Source organism: Dipteris shenzhenensis, chromosome 20, assembly GCF_047967505.1.
Source record: "Dipteris shenzhenensis isolate YYH24624 ecotype China chromosome 20, Dip_SZ_1.0, whole genome shotgun sequence".
NCBI classification, from domain to species: Eukaryota; Viridiplantae; Streptophyta; class Polypodiopsida; order Gleicheniales; family Dipteridaceae; genus Dipteris; species Dipteris shenzhenensis.
In genome coordinates, this window is record NC_141615.1 from 36,893,386 (window position 1) to 36,912,315 (window position 18,930).

Sequence of the window (18,930 nt, forward strand, 5' to 3'; positions counted from 1 at the left end):
TCTCACAAGAAGGATGCCTCGCAAGGAGGGCTTGATACTCATGAAAGAAGTGGAAGCACCATCACCTCTGATACCGGAAGTGAGAGAGGGAGACAAAAAAAGGAACACACACCTTATAGCTACCGATACACTAAGCTATATTGAACACGAACATGAAGATATACATATGAACCCCTTAGGGTTAGGGTTTGTCCCTAAGAGGTATGCAATTTACACCATCCTTAACACATTAAGATGTGTGCTAACTTGTTTAATTTATTTTGGATGAAGGAACATTTGTTCAAAGATATAATTATATTTAGCAATATTGCATATTATGTGCATTTTTACGTATAAATATATTTTTTGGTTTCCAATATAGGCACACAAATGTGTGGGGTAAGGGCTAGCATACTTCCTCTGTGAAATAAATAAAAAGTTACAACCAAGTAAAGTGCCCTTCCTTGGGCCATTTTGCAATTGGGAGTTTCACAAATTACTTTGCACTTCAACATTCTACATTTCAAAGCAACGATAGGTTGCTTAGAATTACAATTGGCATCTATAAGGAAACTTTTCGGAAGATGTCTTTCCTCTGAGAGGACATGAAAATGTGAATACAAGCGAGCAAAAGGCATCATACCTCTAAAGAAGACATTGTGACCCGTGTGTAGACACTAATACTATAAACAAAGTTTTTGACACACAATCTATCTAAGCCTATCTTTTGCTAAAATTAGCATTTGACAAAAATTGCTACAATTTTCACGCAAAAAACTCCCCCTACCAAAAGGGGGGACGTTTTGGTAGGGCTGAGCAAGTTGGTTCTTTGACATTTGGGAATTTGCAAGGCTTCGGATAGGTTTGTCAAACATACATGACTATGAATCACTTTGACACCACTCAATTCCCACCTTGCGAATACAAATTTCGAGTTATTTTACGTAGAATTGCAAGATGTACGTGAAGACTGCAACATATACCTTTAGAAATATCAACTTTTAATAATATACCATAGATAAAAGACTTGTTCCTACTAAAGCTTGCCGCCGTTTTTTGATTTAGCAATGAACCTTATTTATAAACAAAGTCCAAAGCATAAATTGGCAAGTGCCCATAATAGCATCCGCATTTTAGAGACCCACGACTCCTTGACATGGAAACGAATGGACATTTCAATACTTGCGCACACATTTCCCCATCCACAATAGCAAGCACACCACGATGAGAACACATTAGATACCAAGTGAACCTCTGACTTTAGGGACTCCATGCAAGTTATGTCTTTGTTATTTCAAGTAGAATATGGTAATGCAATTTTTGAAATTCGATGGGAGGACATTCAGAACTTCTTGTCAAAGAGGCTCTAAGATTTCTTACTCTGATCTCCAAGATTTCATCAATCTCAAGTCTTGTATGATCCTACTACAATTGTAACCTATCTTCCTTGCACACATTTTTACTACCATTGCGTGAACCACATCACATTATGCAATGAAGGTCCTTACCTAAAATTCTACTTACTAAAAACCTAAAGTGTCATCATATACCATCGACATACATAAAGCCATTGTCTACATCCTAAATAGGTTCAAGCATCATAAAGAATTCTATTATAAAAGCTCAAGCTGAAGCTCTCTCTCTCTCTCTCTCTCTCTTTCTCTCTCTCTCTCTCTCTCTCACACACACACACACACACACACACGCACGCTACACATTACATTAACCATATATCACAATATGCAATCTACCCATAAAATCATGTCTTTAGTTGAATTGTTTATGAATGGCTCTTGCTCAAAACCCTATTCAGTAAATAACCTCCAAGTATCATCATACAACATAAAAGCCATTGTCTACATCCTATATAATTTTAGAGCATCGTGCTGACATTATGCTTTAAAGCCTCTCTCTCTCTCTCTCTCTCTCTCTCTCTCATGAAGGGAGCCTAGCAAAAAAAATTGATAATATCATAGCAGCAGCCCCCTCAGATTGAGTGGGACTTAAAAGGACATAACCAATGTGGCTCCTATTGGAACACAAGCTAAAGCGGTGCTCAATGACAAGAAGGCAAGAGCCAAGTTTCTTATGCAAACAAAAAGTTGAGAGGTACCAAGGTATGGATATGAGAGTAGTTCACCCCAATTCAGCTCAAGATGAAGTCCACAAAATTGAACAAAGTAAAGATGCTCGCAACGAAGGAAAATGGGTTGTTTACAAAGATAGAAAATAACTTCTCAAAGACTTTGAATCCAAACCCAAAGACTCTCAATCTTAAACTGATGTGATTATCTTACCTAGTACAATGTAGCTAATCTATAATAACTTTGGGAGTGGTATATGCACTTCCAAGAGACTCTCAATCTATAACTGATGTTTGGTGTTTGCCCCTTTTTTATGTGTGCAGTTTGTCTTATGGTCCTCCGAGGCTTCTGAAGACGTTAATATTTCTTTCTTTCTCCCTCTCTTTGAAATCAGGTGCTAGAGTCCTTTGGCAACTTTAATGGGCTGCAAGTGTTGCTAGTTGACAATAAGAACCGAGGTCATGCAGTACTTCCTTCCAACATAAGTTACACTTAGTTGAGAACAGAGAAGCAGGATAGAAACGTTACTATTGAGAATGTTTGCAAGAAGGTAGACATATTGCTGGTAATTCAAGAAATATAGGTGGTCTTCCCTATCCTCTCATGAGAAGTTGAGAACCCTTCACCCCTAGCCAAGAATGAGGTTAAGCCAGCTTCCTTGAAGAGAACACCACGCCCTACTCACGCTACTCGTGAATGAGAGACCAGAGCATGGAGTAGGGCATGGTCGTGGACACTTAAGCCTTCATATTTTTTGTCTACTCATGGACACACGAAACCTTGTGTTGGACATTGTAGGTATGACATGCCTAGCACAATACCTCCACAGTGTCAACCAGATGACAAAAGACCACCTCCCACAGATAACATAAGCAGCCCATTGTAAGCCACAAAAGACCAACAAGCTCAAACCTTCAATCTGGGATTCAGTGTAATCTTCTGCCATCCCTGATGTATTCTCAGCCTAAACCCTTGCATGTGATGTTCTGGTGGTTTATCCACGTAACATTTTAAATGCACAGACTAGTGCATCAGCCACTAAATCTTGATGTACTGTTATCCTCTCCTCTGAGCAGCTTTATCCTTGGAGCAAACTTTCCACTGACATCCTCGAGGTGCTGCATCGTTTGATTTGCAAATTTCAAATGAACTTGCAGTTATTCAAAAAATCAAAAATAGTACCAATAAGCTTGTCTTACTTGGCTGCTCAAGACCGTGTAATCATCTACTCTCTTAACAGATTGGAAACAGTGTTTGTACCAGTCTACCACAAATCACCAGTACCTGGAGTTGTGACTGAAAATGACATATTTCTCACAATTTCACAATACAACAACAGAGCAGCTCTTTTTTCTTTTTTTACAGAGCAGCTCTTTTATATGCATCTCTCTCTCTCTCTCTCTCTCTCTCACACACACACAGAGAAAACAAAGTACAAACAATCGTTCATAACAATGCAAATATCAAATCAGATTCTTTATCATACCTGTGAGCAGACAGACAAAGGGACAAACCACTAAATTCCTTTTATGTTAGTATCTTCAAAAACCACAATTGATAACAAAATCTCTGTACGTGTATCAGAGCTACCTGTGATTTAAAAAACCAACTTCATTTCCTTTGAAAATGCAGGTCTCATGATGGAAAGATAGAGACGATAGATAAGACCTTCAAACATACGAATGTGCCATTAGGCATCTTTCTGGAACTGAAAGGTGGACTTGTACCAGAGTTCAGATGAATTGCAAGGAGTAACATCCACCACAAAGCTCCAAAACTGTCACTCTGCATCCCGTAATATCAATTACTGTCTGTATCACGTGAGATCCATATCTCCATAAAAACTGAGAGTGCGACTCAACTCCAAGCGGTACTCTAAGCCCCGTAGATGGTGACCGAAGAGCATGAACCTGCAAGCACACAAAACTTTTGAGTCAAATCACTTCCTCCACAACTTCTCACACGATCGAAAGGCCACTCCTAAACTGATATATTTTGCAGAGCTCAGATAATTGTAGATAAAGTACAGGGGCTCTAGAGAGTGCCCATCGTCATGAAGCAGTCAAAACCTTAACAAATGGCACCAACTTTTGAAGGTAACCACCTGCAAACCTCTCATAAGCATAGTGCCTATATCAGTCAGTCAGTCTCTGTCGTTGGAACTTGGCACAGGGTGCTTATGAGTGACGAATCAGAATACGCACCAAAACAGGAGCCGAGCCAGGTAATCTCGAGTAGCTGTGATGGGAGATTCGGAATGGATATCCGACACAAACAGTGTCCGAAGACATCTGCTGACAACTCGCCTAATCATTTCTTCCACCGCCGGAGATGAGGGTTTAGACAACTCAGACACCTGTATGGTAGTAAAGAGTAATTGAAAAGTTGTCAAGGACTTAGGTATCAACACTCTGGTCTGCATCCGAAACTTTAATCAAACGTACCAGTCACCATACCTTCTCTGTGTCAAGAGATCTTAGATAATCAAGTAAATCATTTTTTTCTTCTCTGAGCATGGTATGCATGTCCATAGCAGTGTTCTTGCTTTTACATTCTTCTAGCTCCTGAAGGCAAACATGGGCCATGGCATCAGGGCAGCATTTTGCATAGAAACATATTTTTAAAGAAGAAAAAAAAATCTAATCACTCAACTCAGGAATTGTTTGCAGGAGGTAAGGCACTCAGGCAAGAATTAAAATTTTAAGTAGAATTCAATGTAAGTGATGAAAGAATGCATCAAGACCTCAACAAACACTCTTCCTCAGCAGACTTGAGTCCTGTTTTATTGCTTATCTAGGTTGAAAGCAAACAGAGACATCCCACTACAGCCATGATAGAATAGATTCAGACCTCAACAAACGCTCTACCTCAATAGACCAAAGTCCTGCTTCACTGCATATATAGATAGAAAGAAAACGAAATGATCCACAAGGCTACCCAACTAACAAACAAGATGCATTTAACCTTGTGCTCAGGCATGAACTTACAGTTTATTTTGGCTAACAAAACATAGGTAAGGCCAATGGTGCCGCATTCACTCACATCACTCGTACTCTGTCATTTGGGAAAAAAAGAATCACCTTTGTTACAGATGATAACTTTGACTTCAAGTGGTTAATGTAGCTTTCAACTTCTGGTGCTAAAGAGCGAAGACTTTCAGGCCTACATTGAAATTCCATAAGTAGGTTCTCAGAGTAACTTTGAGAGGAATCACTAACGGTATCCTCATCAGTGCAGTCGGTTTCCTGACGGTTTCCAATGCAAACCTCAAAACCATCATTGATATGCTGCAACTTTGATCCATCTTCTGGAAGCTCCAAAGTCCTCTGCAGACAAACTCTATACTCTGCATTTCGAAGTGTGTACCTGTCATACAACAGTTGACACATGTACCTATATGAATCCAGGAACATTCCCAAACTCATCCAGGAACAGTAGACACATCCCAAACTTGATTGAACATTAATCTCTCCCGTTAATTTGATCACCAGCTACTCTGGGTTGCTTAACAAAAAGTAGTGCCTTAAAAAGGTAGTACACTCTGCAAATAGAACCTAGCAGGGAGCTGTACCCCGTCATCACTGAAGAAATCAACAATCTTGTAAATGGCTCACGAGAGGCCTCAACTGTAACGTTGAACCAATCAGATGGAAGCAACCCCAGCATGCCTGACACAGTCCTTTTCATTGCATCCTTGCTGTCCACGGACACATCATGGCCAACACGGCTCCCATCCAAAGGCTCTATGTGCTGAATCAGATTCCAAAGTACAGAAATCCCTTCCTGCTTCACAAAGACCACAAGCACGATGCATTCAATTTTCTCCAAATTCATGAGTGCATAGAATTTTAGAGTATGACAGTAAACATATCACAAACTGGTCTAAGAAGGGCGATTTTGCTAGTCCTCTTTTAAGGACAGCCCAAACGCTGGTTCCTATGCAAAACACAAGCCAGCTGGGAAGCACACTTGGCTTCTATGAAGCCACATGTTAATATATAACAGGTCGTTTCCTTAGTTAATTACAATTATGTATATATTGAGAAGATCCTAATCACTCCTGCTACTAATCGTATTAATTACCTCTCTCTCCCGTTCCCCTTATTGACCAATTAAGCTAATGAATTCACAATTATATACCTAGATGAATCCAGGAACATTCCCAAACTCATCCTCTAAAAACACAACATAGTGCAGTTTCAATCTCATGATAATCACTCACACAAGGTTGAAAACCATAAACTCCATCATGCATAGCAGGGACTAGCTACTATGACATCCCCACTGACGTCATCAGCGCCCAACAATGGGTGTAGATCATAGTATAAAAATATGCTCTCACACATACAAATCCACACACCCACACATACTTGAGCATCCATTTACACAAAGTCTTCGTACTGAGTTTCTGTCGGCACTCTGGAGGTGAAGATCTGGAGGTGAAGGGCAGACTCAGCCATGACGAAGGCTAGCACTAAAGGAGAAGGCTAATCAAAAGGTAGTCCAAAATCTCTTCATTCAAGCCACAACTGCTAGTGAAGTCTAAACGTTTTCATTTTAGTCTCTCCCCAACGAGCATCTAAATCTAAATCTAGCTGATAGGGCAACGCACCATTTAAGATAGAAAGAATTATCACAATACCAGCAGGCCGGAATTTGGACGAAAACTTTACAAGGTGAAATTTGCATGTCCGCTAATACGGCATACTAATTAAATGTAACATAATCTATGAATGAGTCACCGCCCCTCCTCACTAAGCCACTCAGCTCTCCTCCTCTCGTCACCGTTCCTCAGCTCAGCCCCTCACCTCTCCATCTCCTCTTGGCTACCTCTCCTCTCCTCTGCCCCCCTCTCCTCTTCTTGCACTCCTGCACTCCTGCACTCCCTCTCCTCTCCCTCGCCCCTGCCTCTCTCCTCCCTCTCCTCTCCTCAGCCCCCCCTCTCCTGTGCATGCGCTCCCTCTCCTCTTCCTCACCCCTACCTCTCTCCTCCCGCCAGCCTGCTATATCCTTCTGCTGCCCTCCTCCACTCCTCCTCCCTCCTCTACTCCCGCTTCCTCCTTCCTCCTCTGCTCCCGCTTCCTCCTTCCTCCTCTTTCAAGTTTCCTCCCCTCTTCCTCCTTCCCACTCCTCCTCCTTCCTCCTGCTCCCTCCTTCCTCCTGCTCCCTCCTTCCTCCCCCCCTCTTCCTTCCTCCTTCCCACTCCTCCTTCCTCCTGCTCCCTCCTCCCTCCTTGTATTGGGGAGGGCTTCACAACCCCCTGATACTCTACCGCCCCCCCTTCCTCCTCTTACACCCAGAGGCCAGGGCGCAGAAAATTAGCGCCTACGTTAATTACCATGCACATGGAAAAATTAGTGCTTGAGAGCTTACGTTAATTTGTAGCTTGATCCATACTATTACAACCACAAGACTTTACCAATTCGGAAATTTCAATATGGTGGACAATGGTACCTTTTCGTGAATGCCTTCGCTGGGCGCCAAGCAGTCATTGACAGTGCCTTCGCCGTCAGTGCCTTCCAGAAACCCATCTCGCATTCTACATCTCACAATAGCCACAATTGATATCAACGCTGAAGCCTGGAAATAGATCTTTCCAGAGTGAACAAGCAGAAGAAAATCTAACCTGTATGAAAAAACCCGTGATTTTCTTGCTAGTGAATCTTGTAGCCTTTGTCTGCGTATTCTCCAGCTTCCCGGCTCGTTTCGCATATAAGATGGACAGAAAGCGCAACGTAGGGAACAATCAAGCTCAGAAAAGGCTGTACCGCCTGCTAAGGCGGCCTTGGCCAGCATAGCGAGAAAAAAAGGGTACGGTAACGAGGCAAAAACCGAAAAACAAGTCACAAAACTCCTTACGACGCCATGGTGGCAGAAACAAGAGAACTCAAAACATGTCGCGACAACGAATCCAACCAAGCTGAATGAAACTCGAACAGAGCAATGGAATCCACTCTAATTCTTGCCCACCCATAAAGTCTGGAGTGCTGGACTGAATGAATAGAACTGTAGGCGCCCACAACATTGGACAGTTACGGAGACCCAATGGGCCGGTAGGGAGGGACTGGGGCACTAAAGTGAGGAATGGAGAAGGGGAGAGGCAAGGGGGAAGGTGCCCACAAGCTGCAACGTGCAAAGGTGGAGATGGACATAGAAACCCAGGGAGAGGCTGAGAGAGAGAAGTTGATTTGATTTGGTTGATTAGTCAAGGACTTGTTTGCAAGGGGCAGAGAGAGAGAGAGAGATGATAGTTCTTTTGAAGTCCTAGCACAAGCTAGTTACTGTCGAATGCCACAGTCACAGACACAGACAGAGAGAGAGAGAGAGAGAGAGAGAGAGAGAGAGAGAGATGATGGATCTGTGTGTGTGTGTGAGAGACAGAGACAGAGAGGAGGCTTAGATGGATGGGTCAAGTTGGGCTGAAGAAGGCAAAGGCGAGGGCTTTAGAGCCAAACGCCATAGCTGCTGCAGCAGCTTCTGCTGCAAAATAGCAAAGTTTCGCATGTTGACACAATGAAGACGACGAAGTCCCCCTTGCCTACGTGCCCCGGCCTACGTGGCCGCCAGCTCCTCGCCCTCCACACTTCCTTTCATTTACGCACTACAATAATCCCTCTTGCACCCTCACTCCGCGCATTCGGGCTCCGATGGAGAACTCCATTTCATTTCACATGGAGATTTGTGGATGAGATCCACTCCTTTGGACCTCCACATTCACTCCAACAAGAGAGATTTATGGATGAGATCTAGTGCTCTTCAATCCAACAAGAGAGAGAGATTTATGGATGAGATCTAGTGCTCTTGAGTCCAACAATTTGTTTGTTGGACTCATTTGGCAACCCTTGATGCTCAGGGGGAGTGATTGGGGATGAAAATAGGGGCTTCCGAGAGCCCCAACTTTCATCCCTTGTCTCCTTGGGAGAGACAAATGAATTCTCCAAGCCAATCAACTACATCGGCTTCTACCTCCCTGCCTATTCGCAGCTCATCGTACAACTTCCTAAGTTCCTATACACATCGACCTACAAGGAAACAGGCCCAATGGCAACGTTGTTTCCTTGAAGTCATCCTTAAGGACTTAACTTGTACTCATACTTTACCGTCCAAGCTTCCTTTCTTCACCTTTAAATTTGCTTGCCCTACAGCCTCACTCGCACATTGTTACTATGGACTCCTGACATTGCCATGTACTATAGCATCAAGGTCGCAAGTCAATTGACAAACAATGTCAACATTTCACCACACGAAGGAGCCCTCAATATGGGACATTTGTATATTTAAAAAGCACCAAAAACTGGTTACCTTCATTGGAAGGTAACCATAATGGGTAGCTCAAATTTTAGCCCTTTGATATCAATCATGTTTATTAACCAAGTCTAGTTCCTCTCTAATGGCTCTACTCTCTTCAAAAATTCCTATCTCTCACTACAGAGCTTTGATCGCCTTCAAACTAGTGCCATGATTTTTCTAATATGTGTTCAAAATTCTGGAACACCTCTGCCACTAACTACTTGCACACATCTGTAGCTTTGCATACTACTGTAGCACCACGACCCATCCATGTCTAATATCGCATACACAAACAAGCAGCCCGATAGATTCGTGCAGCATCCTTGAAATATGAGCATGTTTCCTTTCACACACTGCACACACATTCAAACAACGTCCCACTGTGACCCTTGTCTATTTCTTTTCGTGAGGCGACCGCTGTTACTTCTGTTGTTGGACCCGCTGCATCTCCATCTTTTTCCTCCTTTCTAGCCTAGAAGAAACATCCATAGAACAACTGAATCTTGGTTGTAGCATGATTCGGAGCATCATTTTTTTGTACAAACTGATTGGCTAACATGTTGTGGGAGCTATTCAAAGACATATCATATAGAAATACTCTAGTTTGTGAATTAGAATCCTGATCGTGTCTTTGCATGGACTTATTGCTACCACACCTTCCAAAATCAAACCAAGTGTTGGTTGAGTCTCCATTGATTTGATTGCCTATTCCACGACGAGAGACGCTGAAAACACATCCGTCTCAGCTCCCCCTGTGCCACCTCTCCCCATTGCTGTGGGAACAAATGTTGCTTCTGCAATAGTGGATCGATCTTGTCTCCTCCCGTGCGTCCCTTTAAGCAACCAACCTCGCATTTTGTTTAAGAAGGATCGTTGGCCTCACCCCTCGCTTGCTAGCCTCCGAGAGGCAGTGAAGAAGCATGTGGAAGACGGTCGAATCTCGATGAGCCCAGAAGCTTCCCCCACTAATCATTTCACCTTTATCTTAATTTGCTCAATGTTTTAATTTTGGCTATGAGTTACTTTAATTCACCCTTTCCACTTCCTTGACTATTACTAATAGACATTTTTGAACATGGTGGGCACCTATTAACCAAGTCTTAAATCAAGATTTTTCTTTCATCCACACATGAAGTACAAGGAGTGTTGAACAACAAATTGGGTGATAAATCATGATCATGCCTTCTACTAGCTAGCAAGTGCTTGCATTGCAGACACACGTATCCATAAGAGTGAAAAACACATACTACAAGTGTAATGCATTGCTAGCTATCTAAATGGCTACACTATTTGATAGGGTCAACTATGCATAGTCCATCTTTTTAAGGCAATGGCAACACTTTACTTGCAATAAGACAACCTAGATGCATCCAAACACAACATTCATCTGAATATTCTTTAAAACCTTCTACTAAGAAAGGTTCTTGCCTTTTTTGGAATACCTAAGAACCTTAATATAAGTAGACACATGGTCATATGATTGTGTAAGTTACACAATAGCCATTCCCATAGCCTCTTTGGCCTTGCAAATCTTACATGCTCTCCTCCACTATTGTCCCATAAAGAGGGTCTCCACCTAATTCAAAGCTCTCTCTCTCTCTCTCTCTCTCTCTCTCTCTCTCTCTCTCTCTCTCTCTCTCTGTGTATCTCAATCCCATCATAGAGAATCTATCTCTCTGTAGCTCAACCCCATCATGGAGAATCTCTCTCCGTAGCTCAATCCCATCATGGGAGAATCCCCCCCCCCCCTCCTCTCTCTCTCTCTCTCTCTCTCTCTCTCAATCAATCAATCATATCATAGAGAATCTCTCTCTCTCAATCCCATCATAGAGAATCCCTCTCTTCATAGCTCAATCCTGTCATGGAGAATATTTTCCTCTAGCTTTCATGGAGTCCATACACGTTTAATTTCTCCTATCCTAAGATGTATGTATCATCATTTTTCATCTACACATGGTATGCGAAAATAAAAATGGATTTTTTTGCTATTGATCGTGTATCCATTTGCATAGAAAATTTAGCCAGTTTTGTTAATTCAACAAAGTCTCAATCAAACTTCCAACTCTTTTCTAAATCTTGAATTGATTCCTACCACATTTGTTAGTTCTTAGAGCCAATATTTAATATCAAATAAAGTTGAATCTTCTCTTTCAAAATAGAATCTTGAATGGTGAAGAAAGAGCAAAGATTGTAATCATTTATGAGATCATCTCCTTTATGACATCTTTTCATCATTGAAAAAGGCAAAAAAAAAGTGCCCACATCAATTAATAAGAAGATGTTTTGCATACATTATACTTGGTGAAAGAGTGCGACAAGGTATTCATAAAAGGACAAATTTTCCCAATCACAGTGGGTGGCTTCTTGCTAATTGATGCTTTATTTCTTCATTAAGAGATTTCTAAGCATATGTATAAATGGACATTAAGAAGTTCTTGACATTTGGACCAATATTTAAAAAGAGGCAAGAAGATATTTGCATGGAAGGCCATTGCTATGGCATTCATGCATGCAGCATCTTTTATTTTAGTTGCTATAAAAATACGAGTGCATTGAATAAATCTCATTTCAATATGATAAGATGGTGTCAATGGACACATCCTTGTTTATGGTCTTACATATCAATAAGTCATGAATACACTATAAAACTTGCACCTAATTTTTAATTAGCATTTGATCAATTGATAGGAACAAGTTAACTTAAGTGCCTAATATGAAGACATCATATAATATCAGGTCATTACACATTGGATTAACCTATTTAACAATACACCTCTTACCTTCAATCCCAGAGCAACTTCTAGGCACATTCCCTCACTCAAATAAGATGAAATGATTCACTACCATCAATTTGAACAAACTCACCATTATCTAATCAAAACTTGTAAACTTTGTTCCAGGGTGATTCTACGATGATTGAGAAGGGTTGAATTGGTTGACATCGGGACCCCAAAAGATGGGATCATGGTGGAAGGCAATGATAGGCGAAACTTGAGTGTTTCCAAACATATCTTGGAGAGAGATGTTGAGATGGATTCAATAGCTCTAACTCACTCTACTCTAAAGATTAAGACCAAGTTAACAAAAGCTCATGATCTTTTAGCAAGCAAAGCAAAACTTGTTATGGAATAAAGACCAAGAAGTCCGCCTTACCTTCACAACATTACGCAACATCAAGACGCAACATTTAAATAGCTAAAGAATGCCAAATGTCATATTGTCAATCCTTATAAAACTCATGAAAACATGTAGTTTTGTATGCTTTTATAGCATAACATATACATAAATCATCAATTTTACCCCCAAAAATTCTATGGGCTTCATAATGGTACCCCGCAAACACACCATCTTGCTGCTCCAGTGAATAGGCCAAGTAAGGTAGAGTCTACTCCTGTGAACCAACCTCCTTGTTGCTATCTGGGCAACCCATGGTGAGGCACACATTTCCCATTAATCCTATCCTCCTTGCTGTTGTTTAGGCAACCCAATGTGAGGAACTTTTGCAAGTCTTCTGACCTCCTTGCTGTTGCTGTGATGGTAGCCCAAATGAGGCACTAAAGACTCTATAGAATGGAATAGTGGATGCCCCCCCTTGGGGGCCCTTTTTATAGGGCTAGAATCCTTCAGCCAACCAGCCAACTGACCCAATCTATAATCCTAAAGATTGGCCGACTTGTAGGTGCAACCATAGACGAGCCCGATGTGGGTGCCGGATTGCTGTGTGGTAGATATGCTCGAGGTGGGTTCTATCCTGCTGACCTACAGCAACCTGCCTCGGTGACTAGACCTACTCCTACAACTCCCAATTAAGGGAAAAGTCCTTTGTAGAAACCATTAATTATAAAAAATGATACGTTTGAATTTAAAAATTACATCCTTGCTTACATGCACTTTGCAAATAAATTGGCATAATAGCATCAATCTATTTAATTAAAAAATGAGAGAGAGAGAGAGAGAGAGAGAGAGAGAGAGAGAGAGAGAGAGAGAGAGAGAGAGAGGGAGGGAGGGAGGGAGAGAGAGAGAGAGGGGGGCAGAGAGAGAGAGGGGGGGGAGAGAGAGAGAGAGAGAGAGAGAGAGATGTGTGTGTGTGTGTGTGTGTGTATGAGAGAGAGAGAGAGAGAGAGAGAGAGAGAGAGAGAGAGAGAGAGAGAGAGAGAGAGAGAGAGAGAGTTCCCATTGTTGGCCCTAGAACCCCATCCAATCAGGGGGGAGGGGGGGATATGCTTGGACATACCCATGTGTGGCCACAAATTAGGCTCAAATGACACTATCATCTAGGTCTAATTTGCGTGTGCAAGAACATCCCCCCCCCCCCCCCTTGGATGGGGTAAAATGTAAGCAAATGAAGAAGCTTTCAAATTTTGAGGCATGGAATTTATTCTTTCTTATGCCCATTGCTAGTCATGTTTTATTTCAGTGATCAAATTTCAATTCTTCTTTTCACTTTCTTTAAATGCTCTAAACATAGACCATAACATTTTTTGTCAAACAACATGATTGAATTCACTAAGCCTTAATAAGTGTGCATATTATACTTCATAACTTGATATATTGCTTAAAAGCAACCAATTTCTTTTTCCATCATTTTCATATTAGTCTTGCGATACCCACTTGTGTCCTTATAACGAAGGCAAATAAAGTTCTCTCTTAATATTTTCCATTATAAATCAATTTTAGCCTTTTACAATCATTTCCAATATTGAATACATAACAGAGCTAACCTAAATATGCCCCTAATCCCTATGTACGCTCATGATATGCATGTCATCCATGTTTATGATATAATCATCTACCCCTCCTTTGACATGTTCAAACATTTGTATGATATTGATTATTTTCCTGTTAATGATAGATTTTGAATGCCAAACATTAGAATATGCTATGAATATCCTTGATCAAGCCTTGAAGGATATGATAGCTTTGAACATTTAAATACTTATGTTGCATCCTTTTCAACTCTTTTATAACCCATTTGATGAAAATTTATGACAAATAAGTACAATTGACAACAACTGGCCACTCGATGTAAAGAGAAAATATATCTTTTTGAATTATCTTCAATATAGTATCTTAGCCTTGTCCATTTGCCACTAAGAACTATTGTCTTTATATAAGTTCTCATTCTTCTCCATTGTGATCCTAATTCATATAGTGTCTCACTACTACATCATTGATGCTACACACAATTCTTATTGTGTTAGAGGCAGAGATTGTTGCCCCTAGCCTTCCTACCAAAACATAGATTAAGCAATGCTAAACTATCCGCGAGAGAGAGAGAGAGAGAGAGAGAGAGAGAGAGAGAGAGAAAGAAAGAAAGAAAGAAATTTTATTAAAGGTCCACGGAAGGCCATACATGGCCTATGGGACACAAAATCATCCGAAAGGAAAATACATCATCAACGATGCGCCAACTAGGTGGCCTCATCGTAATACCGCTAAGATGCCAAAAATAGCTACAAAAATCCTAGATACAAAATGAAATGAAATAGAGTACCAAAAATGCCTAGATACAAAATGTAAAATATGAAATATGAGGAACATCGTCTTCCCTAAGGGGTCTGTGATCCAAAGAAATGATGGAAGACATGGCCATCGACCATGCCTCCTGCCATGAGTGTGAAGATCTGGGCAAGTGTCAAATGGGCTGCTGGCGGTGCCAAGTCTCCATGGAGCAATCTCCTCCGAAAATCTGCCATCATCCTCCGTCGTCTAGAAATAAAGCGACGGGTACGGCCTCTGTGTAAGATCATCCTGCGGTGCTGCCGGATCATGTCATATGTACATCCTCGGGGTGGAACCATTGGTGCTCTCTGGCAAGATGGGCTATCTCTGTGCTCATGGTCCTGCGCCTCGTCCTGCTCCTCATGAATAACCAGGTCTCTGGCAGGGATGTGACGGTGCTCTCTGAGGAATCTCTCTCTGTATCTGGTGATCTCCCTGATGAACAACGCTAAGCAATACTGATCCTCATACTGAGAGAGAGAGTAAGTGATTGGCTAGATGGAAGGGAGAGAGAAGTGGATCCTCAAGTCCCAAGCCATAATGCCCAAAATCCTCTTCTTTTCTATCATAATCCTCAAAATAGCATTATATACCTATTAAATAGGCTAAAGCCCAATGGCTCTTTTCCCTCCAATGGTCATACTCCCTATGGTTATATTGCATCCTGTTTGCCCTTTTGTTGCACTTCTTCTTTCACCCCTTCCTTTGTCTTTCCCCACCGAGTGTCGACACTTGTCATTTGGCGTTTGGCTCCCTTTGGTCTTTGGTGTTAAACCAAAATTCTTCGGCATTAACATTTTGCTTTATGAGAGCCATCATCCCTACTGGAAAGTAGCCCCTATTGAAAACACAATGGGAAAATGCGTAGCAGTTATGGAAATCAATGGCACTACTTATTTCTTTCTTTCTTATTTAGCATGAAATTGCCAAACACACTTTATATTTGGGTGATATCATTGTGCTCAGTGAGTTTATTTGTCACCGTGTTGATTTCCACTAATCTTCACTTTGATGTTGAGGACAATCACACTACCACTAGCATGTCTATGATTGGAATCATAGCCAAAGTGTCCATCGTGCCTGTGGCTATCTTTGCAAATTGATTAGCAAAAAATGCATGATAGTAGGGATCCAACTGAAGTATTTTTTTGATGATGCTAATATTCATCTTTAGATCTTGAAAGGTATTCCACACCTTGTTGGCATTGTCTTTGCTCGATTCATCCTTTGGCTATTATTGTTTGCTCTATGATGAAGCCAAGTTGGGAGTTTTCAACTTGGTGGCTTCTCAAAACTAGATTCAAGTCGTTCTACATCCTTTGCTTGGTCCTTAGGTTATGGTTCCTTTCCTTGGTGCTCTCTACACCTCTTGGGGCTAACTCTAGTTCCTCCTAAGGCATCTCAACTGATGAAGCTTTGCCCTTTGAATCTTTGATGACTTGAACAGGAAATTTGTTTTACTTTTTTGAGTCATTGTCTTTGTCTAAAAAATGTGCCTTTGGTTTATTTGATGGAAATCTACTTGGTTTGTTAGTGGCAATCCCTTGTGACCAGTTCACTGCCTAAACTTGTGCTAGGGGTGAATTTATGAACTCTACCAACACTTCTTGGCATTCTACATCTAGGTCCACTTCACGCCTTTCACAATTGTTATAGATCAATTTCACATGTTTATGCCACAATTTGCACTCAACGTGCTCTTCTCCTCACAAAAGAAGCACTTTACTTTTACTATACCTTAGTCCTCAAATTTCTATTAAGATGCTATGTCTCTTGGCTAATAGGTGCCTCAACCTTGCTCTTGGCATTGTGAGTGCTCCTTGTCCCTCAATTGGCCTTGTTCTTTTTGGGACACCTCATTGGGATCAAGAGTCCACTTGTTCTTGCACCAACCTTATGAGCTATCATGTCTAGCTTGACACAAGTTTCACAATATTTAGTGTGGCACTTGAATTGGTATAGTTGCCTCTTGTGCACTTATTGCACCATTTTTTGGCATTGGGTCTCCCTCAAATGACTGATATTTGGTCAAACAAGGCCTCTTTCTTAGACTTGGGGGATGATCTTACTTCTTCCTCGTGACCACTATCCTCACCGATTGGATGTCCATCATTGTACCTATCTATGTTCTCATGGTTTAATCATCATGAAGGATACTGGGTTGGCTATATTATAGCTTGCATCGTTAACATGAAGTCTTGGATGGACTTATTTTTCTTTTGTGCTTGGTGTAGAAATCTTCTTTGTTCATCTCTTAGTGGAAGTAATGCATCCTTCATCGATTCCCATTTTGGAAGTCGCCTATCAAGAATTGGTTGAGCTAGCACTGAGTTGTCTTGCTTAAGGGGCATGGGAAAAAATTCATGTAATCTTCCTCAGTGTTATAGTCATTGATTAGGCATTGGTTGTGTGCACACTTGGAGGAAACTCTAGAGATCCTTGTAGGGCTCCTCAGTCTCAAGTCATTAAAATTTTGGAACCGCACCTTGATTCTCGATGGATATGATACATCTTGCTTCAATTGATCACTAATGATTGACTTCACTAATTTGGGAATAATAATCTTATATTGACATGTCCTCACTTGTGGATTGGAGCATTCTCAGTCCTACCTCATGGGTGGGTGGATTTTGCTATGGTAGACTCGTCTTGGGTGGGTTGAGTTTACTATGGTAGACTCGTCTTTGGGAGTAGATGATGTTTCTTGGGATATCCACCTACCCAAATCTCTCTTGATCTTCCTTGGGCTCAAGAATAGAGCCTGGTTCACCCTTGGTTTCCACTAGGTAGTTGCAAGTTGCATCGTCAATCAAAGCTGCCTCAGACCTCCTTAACCACATGGAGCTCCAAGATCTATGCACAAGGAGCCGTATACCTCTAGAGCTATGAGCACCTTCCTAGTTGTAATCTAGCCCTCATCTATACAAGTGCTAACGATTGCATAGGTGAGGAAATGCTTGTCTTGAGATACCAACTAGTGTCAATCTTTGGATTCTGCTTGGACAGCTTGACCAAACTCTTGTGCACATAGTCACCTCTCTTTTGGTGTCCCTCAAAGTGATCACCAAAAGCTAATGGTTTATTCCTCCTTCCCAGCATTCTCATGCTCACGTGCAACCTAGCATGCTTATACTACTCACCTATGGGGGATATAAGGTTGTGTGCGTATGCAAGAGATAGTGTGTCAACCTATTATATGGTTCATGCTACCAAGGGAGAGTGAGTATTGTGTAGAAGATAACATGCTTAGTTGCCATTCTAGAATCACTCATGCCTATTCAATGCAAACTCTTCAAAGAAACACAGAGAAAGAAAGAGAAGACATGACAAAATTCCATTATTAAGGGGCCAACATAGGCCATAATTAGATTACAAATAGATCAACATTCGCATTAGGACATAGCTTTATGCATCACTTAATGTGAGTACAATTCAAACCTCAATTCTTCATCCTCCTCCTTGGGCATGCACATTTGCATATATAGGTCCAAGTACCAAAATTCAAAATCACATTCCCAAATTCAAGAAATACTATGCAAGGGATTCCTTCAACAAGGGCCTATAGTCAAAATTATTAGCCAAGGAGGCCATGTGTGTGCATCTTGAGAATTATTCCCACAGGTGGTCATCATCTTCTGGGGCTCCAACATCCCTCTAGAAGGTGCAAAGAGTGGTGAGAGAAGCCCTCTTCTGTTGTATTTAAATATGTGCATAGTCCTATGAAAATGGCTATTGAAGTGGTGGTTTTTATTGCTAGTTGTTACTAATGCTATTGTTGAGTTATTCCAATTGTAAACAAAAATTTTAGCATGTTTCTTTCCTAGAGAATGCCAACTCTTATGTGGAATAGAACTAAGAGTTCTCTCTATTCTAAAGTAATTACTATAAATAATGTAAGCCATGAATCGGAGTTGGGTGTTTGGTAAAGATAGGTAAGGGTAATGCAATGAATTTCTTTCATTTTATATGGTTATAGCTTGATGCAGGAAGAAAACAAGTGGAATTGTGGATGGATGAATGTAAGAATAAGCAGAAAAATCTCCCCATTCCACACTACACTTACTTGTAAGCACTA

At 41.2% G+C, this 18,930-nt stretch overlaps 1 protein-coding gene across 4 annotated transcripts; it reads right to left on the reverse strand.

Moving 5' to 3' along the window:
- Positions 1-2,388: 2,388 nt before the first annotated feature.
- On the reverse strand, positions 2,389-8,573 carry LOC147889605 (uncharacterized). 4 transcript variants are annotated; one of them, XR_015542902.1, is made up of 9 exons: positions 7,690-8,573; positions 7,518-7,602; positions 5,635-5,846; positions 5,144-5,429; positions 4,520-4,627; positions 4,268-4,419; positions 3,791-3,973; positions 2,918-3,181; positions 2,389-2,884 (listed from the first exon to the last, which is right to left on the reverse strand). XR_015542902.1 is itself a non-coding variant. In XM_087391614.1 (7 exons), the coding sequence occupies exons 1-7, from the start codon at positions 7,857-7,859 to the stop codon at positions 3,880-3,882; spliced, it is 1,107 nt and encodes a 368-aa protein (XP_087247740.1). In that variant the 5' UTR covers positions 7,860-8,573; the 3' UTR covers positions 3,660-3,879. The 4 variants fall into 4 exon arrangements, 1 of the variants encoding a protein (XP_087247740.1); XR_015542903.1 differs by lacking the exons at positions 2,389-2,884; positions 2,918-3,181 and adding an exon at positions 3,218-3,347; XR_015542901.1 differs by lacking the exons at positions 2,389-2,884; positions 2,918-3,181 and adding an exon at positions 3,218-3,359.
- Between the last annotated feature and the right edge of the window lie 10,357 nt (positions 8,574-18,930).